The 12,986-nt window shown below is 40.2% G+C and overlaps 1 protein-coding gene across 2 annotated transcripts in view; it reads right to left on the bottom strand.

Annotated features, from left to right (window-relative positions):
• Positions 1-816: 816 nt before the first annotated feature.
• The window catches only part of mospd2 (motile sperm domain containing 2), a 97,218-nt gene continuing 85,048 nt past the window's right edge, over positions 817-12,986 (bottom strand). The window contains exon 15 of one of the 2 annotated variants that reach the window (XM_078559365.1): positions 817-3,088. In XM_078559365.1, coding sequence (XP_078415491.1) covers positions 2,936-3,088 — 153 coding nt within the window. In that variant the 3' untranslated portion in view covers positions 817-2,935. The remainder of the gene's footprint in view (positions 3,089-12,986) is intronic. The other variant, XM_078559366.1, reaches the window with a different exon arrangement.

Raw genomic sequence — 12,986 nt, 5'->3', positions numbered from 1 at the left:
CAGCAAACATCCCCACTTCCGACCTTATAGAGGAAAGGTCATTGATGAAGCAGCTGAAGATGGCTGGGCCTAGGATACTGCCCTGAGTAACTCTTGCAGCATTGTCCTGGCACTGAGGTGTTTGGCCTCCGACAACCATCTTTGTCTGAGGTATAACTCTAGCCAGGGGATTTTTACGATTCAATTTTGCCAGGGATCCTTGATGCCTCAGTCAAATGCTGCCTTGGTGTCAAGGGACAGTCACTCCATCGCACCTCTAGACTTCAGCTCTTCTGTCCATTTTGGACCAAGGCTGTAATGAGGTCTGGAGCTGAATGCTCAGTTTGGGTTCCACTATGACCATTAATGAGAAGGTTATAAGTTTATTACTGAGTAACTGCCACTTGATATCACTGCTGACAAAATCTTCAAACACTTTGCTCATGAATGCCAGGTGATAATTGGCCAGTTTGGTTTTATCCCACTATATGTAGACATATATGAGCAAATTTCCATTGTTGAGTAGATGCTAGTGTTGTAGCTGTACAGGAACAGCTTGGCTAGCGGCATGGCTAGTTCTGGAGTGGCAATGGGTGGGGGAGGTGGAGAGAAAGAGGTATCCATGATGTTCTTAATTCATCTGACATTTGTTCTTACATTGCAAGATCACGTTTTAGGTATAATGAAAGGGAAGTTCAAGAGCTAGCCTCTAGTGTTGAACACTTGGGGTAATTGATATATTATACCTGTGTACTACTTTCGATTTCCATATTTAGACTCAAAAATGTATTTCTGTAAAAAGTTAAACTTTTAAAGAACAAATAAAGCTACTTAATGTAATGTGATTGCAGAATGTTTATTTCCAAACAATATAAAACACTAACAAACAATCCATTTGGAGTGTCAAAGGCAATATGATCAGCAATTTCATACCATAAAGTGCATTTTAATCTAAATTGCCAGCTTTTTGTATTGGTAATCCGTACACTAATGTACTGAATTACAGTTCTATTGAAAAAGTTTTAAATATGGTACAGCTTTATAAGTGATTTGATTTTTATATTTGTTGGTGTGAAATATGAACCCCAAATAACTAGCTGATTAATCACAACAGATTATTTTCAGCTCCAGTGCTACACAATTATTTGTTTTAACAAAAAATATCTGGAAAAAAAACAAAATGAATACTGCCACACTGCTAGCACTACAATTCAGTAAGGCTCTTGCTCGCTTAATGAAGTGATTAACTTCACATTTTATATATTGGTTAACTTATCTCCAATGCATCGTTGCTTGAAACTTTTTTTAAAATGCACTATTTTCTGATATGCTATCTTTTGAAACTAAAATCAGTGTATCAATGAAGCATTTGCAGTATTGCATTTATAAAGTAGGTAGATACACTCGGTTCAATGTTTGCAGTATAGGTTTGCGAACAGACAAATATCAGTTTACAGCACCTGGCACTAAATGGATTTCAAATGAAGTCCTAGTGACAATCTTACCTTCAGTTTTGTAATGATAACATTTTCTATTAAAGGAATCAATTGTCACTATCAACTTTTTCATTAAGTTTGGGGTTGTCCGTGGCACAAAATTCTCAAAAGGAGGCAGGTAATCCCCATGCAACCAGACTGCAGGAGAGATGTGATTAATGGAATTAAGTTTCCTCCGGACCATGGGGTGCTTCATTTCTCCAGTGTCAGTATAAAGTCTTTGTGGGCACAGAGATTCAGGAGTCATCAAATGTTTAAACTCCGTTTTCGTGAAATTTGCCTACATCTCTTGTTTTTGATGTGAACAGATATCAACATTTTAATTTAATAAGGCAACAGCACTGGTGACTTTTTCCAAACTCCAGATCAACAAAAAGTTCAATGAAAAAGCAAACATCAAGTGCAAGTGAGATCGAGTTACCTTGGGCTTCTGGGGCAACATTGCTACAGTTCGCTGCCATCAGTTTGGGCACACTTTGTTCTTCCTGTGTGCTTATTCCAGAAGAAAATAACATACCTAAGTGAACTGTTGCATTCATGTACTTGGGTTCCTTGGCACAGAATCTTGAATTCGGTACATAGCATTAAACTTAGAACATGACGCAAACTTAAACCGATAAGGAAAATTACTTTCCAAAAAGCATGAGAAAACGTGATCATTTACAACAGTTTTAAGTTATCCAGCATTTCCATTTTAAACAAATCTAAAATCTAATGTTGGTATACTATTGTATAAGATAAATGCAGCTAGTACATGGTTTATCTGAAACAATCTTAAAGTAAACTTGGGAACCTTCATTTCTTTTTAATAATTGCATTCACATTGACTAAACTCATCAGGCTGGCAAACAGTCAATACCAATTGTTTAGTAAATGACATTTTTTTGATTGTAAAGGTACATTCAATAGTTGTCACCACTGCATTTAAAAGGGTAATGAACGACCTCTGTCCGCCCCAGAGCCCAAAATCACTGGATGGTCCAATATTTTCTTACAATTCATCATCTAGCACATTGAGGAACTACCAGAAAAAAAATTTTGCTCCATAACATGTGGCAAGCATTTACAGATATCAAAGTGCATTTTGACATGGACGTTTGTTTATGGAAAGGGCTTCAGAACTCTACCCAAATATTTCCAGGGTGAACAGTGGATTAACCATTTTGAGTCATTTCAGTTAGTAGCACCAAGATATATTACAGATTGGCTTCAAATTGCACAATTATTCATGATTCATTAAGATGGTCATCGTTAGGCAGGTTTTTTTCCAAGATGAAAATTAGTTTCTTATATACAAACATTATCAAATTGTTTTTAAAAAACGGCAGTTATAATGAACAAAAATTGGTCAGCTTGACACCTCCAACATGTGAATTATTGGCAACTTGAAAACAAGATTTTTTTAAAAATCAGAGACTTTGGTTTACAAAGGTCTTGTGTGGATCGAGAAGCTTGTTCGGTTACTGCCTGTCTTTGTCTGGGGAGTGCAGATACAGGGACAGACTGATGATGGCCACTAACAACGTAACCAAGGCAGTTAATAGTTGCTGGAACCAGACACAACGGTTGATCTGCTCTTCGAGTCGTCTACTGGATGCCATTAATTTGGTTACCTGTTAAAAACAAAAATGCAATATTAAAGGCAAAACATTAATGATTTATCATAGTTTGGTTACTATGATTTAAATGCAAAAATCAGTAATGAAGTCACACATTGTGGTCATTCATCAGTATATGGAGTTACAAAAAGGTAGCTAACCTTTAAATATAATCAACCAACTACAGAACTATTGGGCTGAGGTGAAAAAAATATTAGCAATATACTGCTTCCACTAGCAAAGTCCGAACATTTTAACAAGACAATTATAATACACTACATTGCATTGTAGCCTATAGAATAGACTATTCTACACGAGGAATGTGTGGCTCATGAAAAACATGAAACTAGTTTGCCGGGCCTAAACTTAGCTTCTAATGCCTTGAGGATACTGCACTGACCAGCCCTTTTTTGGCAATTATTGGCTACCTAATTCAGTCGTGTTGGAAAAGTATATATAAAAGCTAGAGCGGAGATAGTTGGTGCTTTCCTAAGGTAGAAGCTAAAATACATTGTTTGAGTAGAAAGACATTTACCCCGCAGTTGGCTGTGGGAGTGCTTGAAGGCAATACTAAAAGAAAGGCAAACAAAACCCCTCATTTTTAAGAGGAGTCTCTCTTGCTCCCTGTAAAACAGTTTACATTTAAAAGCACTGTGTAAATGTAAAGAATAATCTCAAGGCATGTCAAAAAAAGGCACAAAGAAAATATGCTGAGCCAGAAGGGGAATTTAATGTAGTTCTGAGGGCTTGGTCAGAGATGGGTTTCAAGCAACAGTATATACATATATATGGGATAACTTGTGACCACTATATTGTATTTAAGACTTGAAATCTATTTTTCCCTTTTATGTTCCTACTGTACAGAGAATCTAGGCTGCACTGGCAGCAGGTGGGGAGAAAAAAAAGATACTGGTGCTTCTTTGGTTTAAGATGAGGAAATAGCCGAGTTATAAAATATTTACTGTGTGTGTCTTAGCTTCTGAAAACAATGTGACATTTATGCTTAACAGGATTAGTATTTAAGTAAAAGTAGTATAACACATCTGATGGTGTTCATCAAGTTTAATGGGTTTAGGACTGCAGAACCCGATTTAATCTATCCTATAGTGTTTGAGGAAAGGGAGAGTAGCTCACTTTAAAAAGTGAAAATCACAGGAACTACCAGGCCAGTGAATTTAAGTTCAGTTGAATGAAAGACATTTTTTGAAGGATGTATTATAAAAATACTGTAAACAAACACTCAAGAGCACCACATCATTGGAGATAGCGAATGTGGCATTAACAGGCACAGGCCACATCCGATCACCATCTTCCACCCCCCTCAAAAAACCCACCCTTGCCCCTCTGGCCATGCAAACCATACTTTGCTTTTTAAAATTCTGATTCTGTTGTCATCTTCCAAATCCATGCTCATTTTTCCCCACAATTGCATGTCTCAATACTTTCAATCAGGTGCAGAGCTGCCAAGCATTGAAACAGTCCTTAAAGTCACCAATTGCATTCTATGTGACTGAGGCCTTGGTAATCTATCCCTCTCCATCTTTTGCAACCCATCTCCAGTCTTTGGCACAATTGACCACAACATTCTCCTCCAACGCCTCGTGTCATCCAGCTGGGTGGGACTATGCTTACCTGGTTCCATTTCTAGCCATCAATTCGTAGCCAAAGAATGATCTGCAATGGCTCTTCCTGCTCCCACAGCATTACCTCAGAGTCTCCCAAGGATCCATCCTTAGATCCTTATTTTTTATCTGCATGATGTTGCCGATCAGCAACATCATGCAAAAGCATGTCACTTTTCACATGTATGTTGACGACATCCAATTCTACCTCACGACCCGTCCACTGCCTCTGATTTGTCACGTATAGAGTTGCAGCTTGCACCTTCTGTAAACTTGAGATCATCCAAAAATCTCTGCTGCCTTCATCTTAACTTGCATCAACTCCTTTTCACCCATCAACCCTATGCTCACTAATCTCCACTGGTTCAATAACAACTTGACTATAAAATTTTCACCCTCGTTCAAATCTCTCCATGGTCTCGCCCATCTCAATCTCTGAACTCCTCCAGCTGTACAATCCTCCAAGAACTGAGAGCTCCTCCAATTCTGACCTCTTGCTCATCCCAGATTTTAATCACTCCACCGGTGCTTTGGCTGCCTAGGCCCTAAGCTCAAACTCCTTCCTCATTTTTCTCTGCCAAATAAATGCAAGTAGTTGTTGCCTAAAAATCTTTTGATTAAGTTCTGCACATACAGCTATTAGAAAAGAACATGCTATTATTGGGAAAACAGTGAAATTGATTGGAAGTTGACTGAATTATGCAAGTAGAGCTGTTGTGACAAAATTGAAGCTTTTTTTTTCCGGTTTTATAGTCACAAGACATGAGCCCTGAAATTCCATTATCCAAGATATGAAAGAAAAACATATTCTGGGTAGGATCTGAATCAATTCCTGTCCCCTTTCCGCCTACCCATATATATGACATACAAATGAGGGAATTACACCATTTTCTTCATAGTTACTTGTGGCACAGGAGAAGCCCACACATTCCCAGTACCCAGCATTGTCAAGGACCAGAGGGGATAAGGCCAATTTTGGCAATGCATTCACCATTAAAAGCAAAATCACATCCCTGCTGTTGCACTTTACTGAAATCATAAAAACAAAATTGAACTATTTTACAAGCAAAAGTTAAGCAATGACTTAAAACCCTAAATGATCTTTGCACTATTATCTCAGCCTCTAAACTTTCTGTAATGATAGTGAAAATAACCGGATCTGCATGTGATCTAATGGCTTGATTTAGGCTCAGTTCGATTTCTTTGGGTGTATACTTTGGATTTACTGTTAGAAATTAGAAATAGGGTTTATGTAGTAAAAGAATGGGTTAGTGTTGCAAGTTCATCTTTTTTAACCGGGAATTGTTTAAGGTTTCATTTCCATGAAAACCAGGCTAGAGAGATCATTATTCTTTGATAAGGTTAGTTAGTTTGAACAAAGGGCCATTGTTGGACCAATGTATGAAGAGATAACAGTAACACAGGTAGAGTGCCTCAAATTCAGCAACCTTGGGGTCGAGTCCATGCTGGATTTCAAAACACACCGGTTTTTGGAAAAAAAAACAGAACCCCTTATTTTAGTGAACGGGGGACACAATAGAGAGATCTGTCTGCGTTCTGTGGGGGGGGGGGGGGTCAAGGGGGTCAAGATTCATAGAAACATAGACAGTAGGGGTAGGAGTAGGTTATTGGGTCCTTTGAGCCTGCTCTGCCATTCAATATGATCATGGCTGATCCTCTATCTCAACGCCATACTCCCGCTCTCTCTCCATACCCCTTGACACCTTTAGAGTCCAAATTTGCTAAGCCACTCTGAGGGCGGGAAACGTCTGATTTAGCAACTCCCCAGGCTTTTCCAAGCTGGGTCAGGTGAGATCAAAGTTCGCTAAGCCATTTGGGGTACAGTGAAAAAATGTCTGGTTTTTGGGGGGCCGGATTTGAGGTGCTCTACCTGTACAAAGCTGTGTTAAGACTTCTCATTTCACCTTGCTTAACTAAGATGCAGGCTGAAGTACATATATTCATTAGTGTGTGGGAATGATTATGGTACATGATAGTGTGGTTCAACAGCCTGATAAAGAATAAGAACACCAGCACTGAATGACCATTATGAATAGCTTGTTAGCAGGTCTTACGAACAGCCTTGGACATAAATAACTGATAGTGCAATGAATACACCTTTGAGAGTTACTTTGGTACAGAGATGGAATGTTACTTGGGGGGATGGAGCTAGTATGGGAAGAATAGCTTGAGAGGTAATAAGGAGATGAGATAAGAATGATTAAGCATGGGCAAATGGTACAAGCAAAGGCTCAAGAAGCTAATGGCAGGTAAATGACAAAGGTGGAACTTTCAACCCAAAGTTTAGACAAAGACCTCAACTTTTGATAGGGTATTTTGAAAAGAAATAAAATCTTTACAGGACCAAAAAACCTTGTCAATAATCCATCCGGAAAAAATCAGAGTATACAGTAGGTGGTGGAAAAGGTCCCTTAAGGAAGATTCCAGTCAAACCCAGAAGTCCAGGAGACCTGAGCACCAAGAGGAGAAATAGTGAAGAGACAAAGAACTGTTTTCGCATGCTGACCATCCTACCTGATTTGGACCAATATTTGCTACTTGTCAGTCGTACATTTTCGCTGTATAGCTAGTAAAGTTACACCCTCTCTTAAACTTTTATTAAAATTCAACAAAACTATATTGGTGGCAGTCTCAAGTACCTTTCAAAATTTAATGCAAAGTTTCTTTCAAAGATTTGTCTTATGGAGGAAAGGTTGGACAGACTAGGCTTGTATCTGCTGGAGTTTGGAAGAGAGTGAGAGGCGACTTGATTGAAACATAAGATCCTGAGGGGTCTTAACAGGGTGGATGTGGAGAGGGTGATTCCTCTTGTGGAAAAATCTAGAACTAGGGGTCACTGTTTAAAAGTAAGCGGTCGCTCATTTAAAACAGAGATGAGGCAAAATTTTTCACTTAAGAGGGTCGTGAGTCTTTGGAACTCTCTTCCTGAAAAGGTGGTGGAAGCAGAGTCTTTGAATATTTTTAAGGCAGATTCTTGATGAGTAAGGGAGTGATAGGTTATCAGCGGTAGGTGGGATACAGATTTCAGGTTACAATCAGATTAGCCATAATCTTAATAAATGGTGGAGCAGGGTCGAAGGGCTGAATGGCCTACGCCTGCTCCTTGTTCATATATTCGTATTTACAAACAGTATACAATTGAAACAATCCATTGTTTCAGAGCTAAGCGATTCCACAACCAATGGATCAGATCTAAGCTCTGCAGTTCTGCCACATCCAGTCATGAATGGTGGTGGACAATTAAACAACTCATTGCAGGCAGCGGCTCCACAAATATCCCCATCCTCAATGATGGAGGAGCCCAGCACATCAGTGCAAAAGGCTGAAGCATTTGCTACAATCTTCAGCCAGAAGTGCCAAGTGGATGATCCATCTCTGCCTCCTCCAGAGGTCCCCAGCATCACAGATGCCGGTCTTCAGCTAATTCGAATCACTCCATGTGATATCAAGAAACAGCTGAAGGCACTGGATGCTGCAAAGGCTATGGGCCCTGACAATGTTCCAGCAATAGTGCTGAAGACTTGTGCTCCAGAACTTGCCACATCCCTAGCCAAGTTGTTCCAGTTCAGCTACAACACTGGCATCTAACCGGCAATGTGGAAAGTTGCCCAGGTATGTCCTGTACACAAAAAGCAGGACAAATCCAAACTGGCCAATTACCGGCGAATCAGTCTACTCTCTATCATCAGTAAAATGATGGAAGGGGCGATCAACAGTGCTATCAAGCAGCACTTGCCTAGCAATAACCTGCTAACTGATGCTCAGTTATGTTTCACCAGGGTCACTCAGCTTCTGACCTCATTACAGCCTTGGTTCAAACATGGACAAAAAATAAAGAGTTGAACAATAGAGGTGAGGTGACAGTGACTGCCTTTGACATCAAGGCCGCATTTGACCAAGTGTGCCATCAAGGAGCCCTAGCAAAACTGGAGTCGATGGGAATCAGGGTAAAAACTCTCCGCTGGTTGGAGTCATACCTAGCACAAAGGAAGATGGTTGTTGGAGGTCAGTCATCTCAGTTTCAGGACATCACCGTAGGAGTTCCTCAGAGTCGTGTCCTGGGCCCAACCATCTTCAGCTGCTTCATCAGTGACCTTCCTTCCATCGTAAAGTCAGAAGTGGGGTTGTTCGCTGATGATTGCACAATGTTCAGCACCATTTGCATTTCCTCAGATACTGAAGTAGTCCATGTCTAAATGCAGCAAGACCTGGGCAATATCCAGACTTGGGCTTGACAAGTGGAAATAATAATCGCGCCACACAAGTGGCAGGCAATGACCACCTCCAACAAAAGAGAATTTAATCATCGCCCCATGATATTCAATGGCATTACCATCTATCAACATCCTGGGGGCTTACCATTGACCAGAAACTGAACTGGACTAGCCATAAATACTGTGGCTGCAAGTGCAGATGAGAGGCTAGGAATCCTGCAGCGAGTAACTTACCTCCTGACTCCCCAAAGCCTGTCCACAATCTACAAGGAACAAGTCAGGAGCGTGATGAAATACTCTTCACTTGCCTGGGTGAGTGCAGCTCCCACAACACTCAAGAAACTTGACAAAACAGCCCATTTGATTGGCATTAAACATTCACTCCCTCCACCCCCAACGAACAGTGGCAGCAGTGTGTACCTTCTACAAGATGCACTGCAGAAATGTACCAAGGCTCCTTAGGCAGCACCTTCCAACCCACAACTACTACCATCTAGAAGGTCAAAGACAGCAGATATATGGGAACACCACCACCTGGAAGTTCCCCTCCAAAGCACTCTCAATCCTGACTTGGAAATATATCCTCATTCCATCACTGTCGCTGGGACCCTAGAGCTCCCTGCCTTACAGCACTGTGGGTGTACCTACACCACAGGGGATGCAGCAGTTCAAGAATGCAGCTCACCACCACCTTCTCAAGGGCAATTAGGGATGGGCAATAAACGCTGGCGTAGCCAATGATGTCCACATTACATAAATTAATTTTTTTAAAAATACTGGTATACTCATACTGTGATACTTTCAATGTTCAATCAACTATTATGCATAAATCCTATTTCCTGATTCACCGATCAAATTTCGCTTCAAAAAACGTTTTTGTTCTATTTAATACCAAGAATTAGCTAATACTCTCAAAGTAAATTTGTAACTTATGCAGTTAAATTTCAGTTGATTGGAGTTTCATGCCTTTTCTCTAAACATCTTATTTTGGTTAAGATCTACAAATTTATTCTATTTTAAATATTTCAATGACTGTAAAATAGTGAACAGATAAGTCTTAAAGTTAATCAAACAGATTATTTCTACTGGAGTAAACTATAATCCCTTCCCTTTTCTCTACAATGTTCAGCCAATTTTAAGGTTTTACTGCTTCCTCATTTATTGCAAAACTTCCACTTTAGTCACGTATTTTGTAAGCAACTTTATGAAATGCTAATTTATATTATAATGAAAAGAACAGTACAGTGGACAGATGGAATCTATGGTGATTAGATCCTTAAAATTACTACCAGGAGAATGGATCCAAAAAGGCACAATTCTATTAATTCTAAGTTGCTCTCCAGGCACACATGGTTGAGAAGGCAAAAAAATCTTCTCATGGCACAACTGAATAGGCAGCTACTAATAAGCATCAACTGATCGACACACCTCAAACTTTTTATTTCTTCCTCTAATAAATATAATTTTACTTCCATTCTGCAAGATTAGAAGCTCATTGCAAGGGAAAATAACCCACATTCCATCACAGCACAGCATCAGGTGCCTCCAACCACCTAAACACTATCATATATACGGAAGCACATATTAGAAATTCTTTTCACTGCTTAGGGAACTGCATCATATGCCAGTTAATGTATTGGATAGTACTGTAGTTTACACTGGAACGAGTCAAGTGACAGCTGTTGGCCTGGTCCCACTCTCCTGCCTATTTTACATTCTTCAGTGGGGTTCCCTCTCCAGCTCCCAGCTCCACAATTCCTGAGTGTGCGGTGGTGGCAGTGAGTGAAATATTCTGTGCAAGTTAAAATCAACATTCATCCCTCAACTATAAAAAGGACAGAGAAGGAAAATAAAAACAAAGATGGTACCAGAACTGGGAGGTTACAGCTTTGGGGATAGGTTGAACAAGCTGGGGCTTTTTCCTTTAGGGAAAAAGGACTTAAGAGGTGACCTGCTAGGTCATCAAAATTATAAATGGGCTGGACAGGAAAGAATATTTCCACTTAGTTACCAATAACCTGATAGGGAAATAAGGAGAAGTACTTGCTCAGTGATTACAATTGGGAACCCGCTACCACAGGAAGTGCTTGAGGAAAACTGCCCTGGCACTTTCAAAAGGAAAGTGAACAAGTGCAAGAGAAAAAGGAAAAGGAAGATATGCTGAAAGACTGAGATGAAGGAGAAGGAATGGGAGGAGGCTGGTGATGAGTATAAACACCAGTACACATTAGTTGAGCTAAATGGCCTGTTTTTTGCCCTATATTTGGTGTAATTTTAGGTTACTAACTACACTGGAAACACATTGGCAGGGAAGTCTTCATATTTACTGGTTGAGGGACTTTATTGTAAACAAATTAGTTACTTCGTCTGTCTGCAACAGGTGATTAAAATTCAAAAGTAATTAATTAGCTGTAAAACACTTTGGGATGACATGAGGGCATGAAAAGTAATCTTTAAGTGAAAAATTTAAAATCATATTTCAACAGACAACCTACTGCTTTCCTTCAAGTTATTTTGTCATCACTAAATCCTACCCAGGCCATACTGTCTGTATTGCATGCAAGTCACCAATGCTGCTCTTGACTGCTAATGCACATCCTTATGTTTCCTGGGCCAGAATTTTTAGCTCAGCACATGGGGCGTATGCTTGGCCTGGCCCAACATAAAATGACGTGCAATGACATTGGGCGAGCGGCCCGACATCATCGCGTAGTCCTGCGATATTTTGTTCGGCCGGCAGGCACCCGCCGGAGTTGGCAGCACGCCCGCCAACAATTAAAAGGCCTGTTAAGGCCATTAAAAAGTCGTTACATTCAAATTTTTGCTGCCCGTCCAACCTTACGGTTGGCGGGCAGGAGAAAATACCAAGCGGCTTTGCACTTTTTAGAAAACCTCATCCACAGGCGGGATGAGGTTTCCAAAAGTAAATAAAAAAAATAAATAAAAATTTTACACTTGAATTAAAAACATGTCCCTGCTCGTTACAGTCACATGAGGGGATATGTTTTCTGACATATGACATTTTAATTTTCTTCATTAGTTTTTTTATACAGCGCTTCATCTCTGAGGCAGCTCCATGCCTCAGGGAGATTGAAGCGCTCTCTCCCGTGCACGTGCGACGTTCGCGCTAGGCCCGCTCGCCCTCCTCCCCCGGCCTGCACAGGCGGGGCTGAGTGCTGTTGCTTGCGTTCCACGCTGGGCCGGCCTTAATTAACCCACCAGCGTGAAATCACGTTACGGTGCCAATCGCAGGGTGGTGGTCGGCTTCCTGACTGCCCCTGCACACCAAGGGAAAAATTCTGCCCCTGGTGTAACAATGCACCCAATTTCATTATGAAGTACTCAAAACCCTAATCATGTAAACTGAGTAAGGATCTAGTGGTAGGAAATAAGGCTAGAATTTTATTCTGTATTGCAGGGCTGAGGATCCGTCATTTCAAATCTTGTCTCACACCAGTACACAGCTGGCACTAGCTTTCCCTGACAGGGTCCCAGATGTTGATCTTCAGATTTTCTATAGTAGCAGCTCCTTAACATAACTGCTATCAGCAGAGCAACACTGTAGTGTAAATGTTAACATGATGGTAGATCTCCAGAGATCAAAAACAGTAACAGTAAAAAGCAGTCAGTAAAAAAATCTTTTAAGTTGTGTACATGCACCTTTTATTCTTCCATTTTCCAACTGTTTCATATTTATAGGCCCAGTGGTGTATATTCATAGCATTTTTTCTTGAAATGATTAATTGTAACCAATTAATTAAGAGCACCAATGCTGTCCGAGATAATATTTAAAATGACAATTAAACCTCAAGACACGGTAATTGCCCTGTGATTTCACAAGAATTAGTTTTGCAATATCAATTACACTATAATTCTCTTGAAAAGTAGAATTGAGTCAATATGTTTCATTCATCATGAGGTGAGGAAGGGTCTACACTAAAAAACATCTCTTCAGTTGTTGATTCAAATCCCGTGGACTTTCAACATTTTGTTATCAGTTCACAATTACAGCACTTGCAATATGCCCAAACATATATGTCAAGTTCTATGCTTTTA

Source organism: Cetorhinus maximus, chromosome 16, assembly GCF_964194155.1.
Source record: "Cetorhinus maximus chromosome 16, sCetMax3.hap1.1, whole genome shotgun sequence".
Taxonomy (NCBI): domain Eukaryota; kingdom Metazoa; phylum Chordata; class Chondrichthyes; order Lamniformes; family Cetorhinidae; genus Cetorhinus; species Cetorhinus maximus.
Note: the sequence above shows the minus strand (reverse complement) of the source record. Positions and strands in the feature narration are given on the sequence as shown.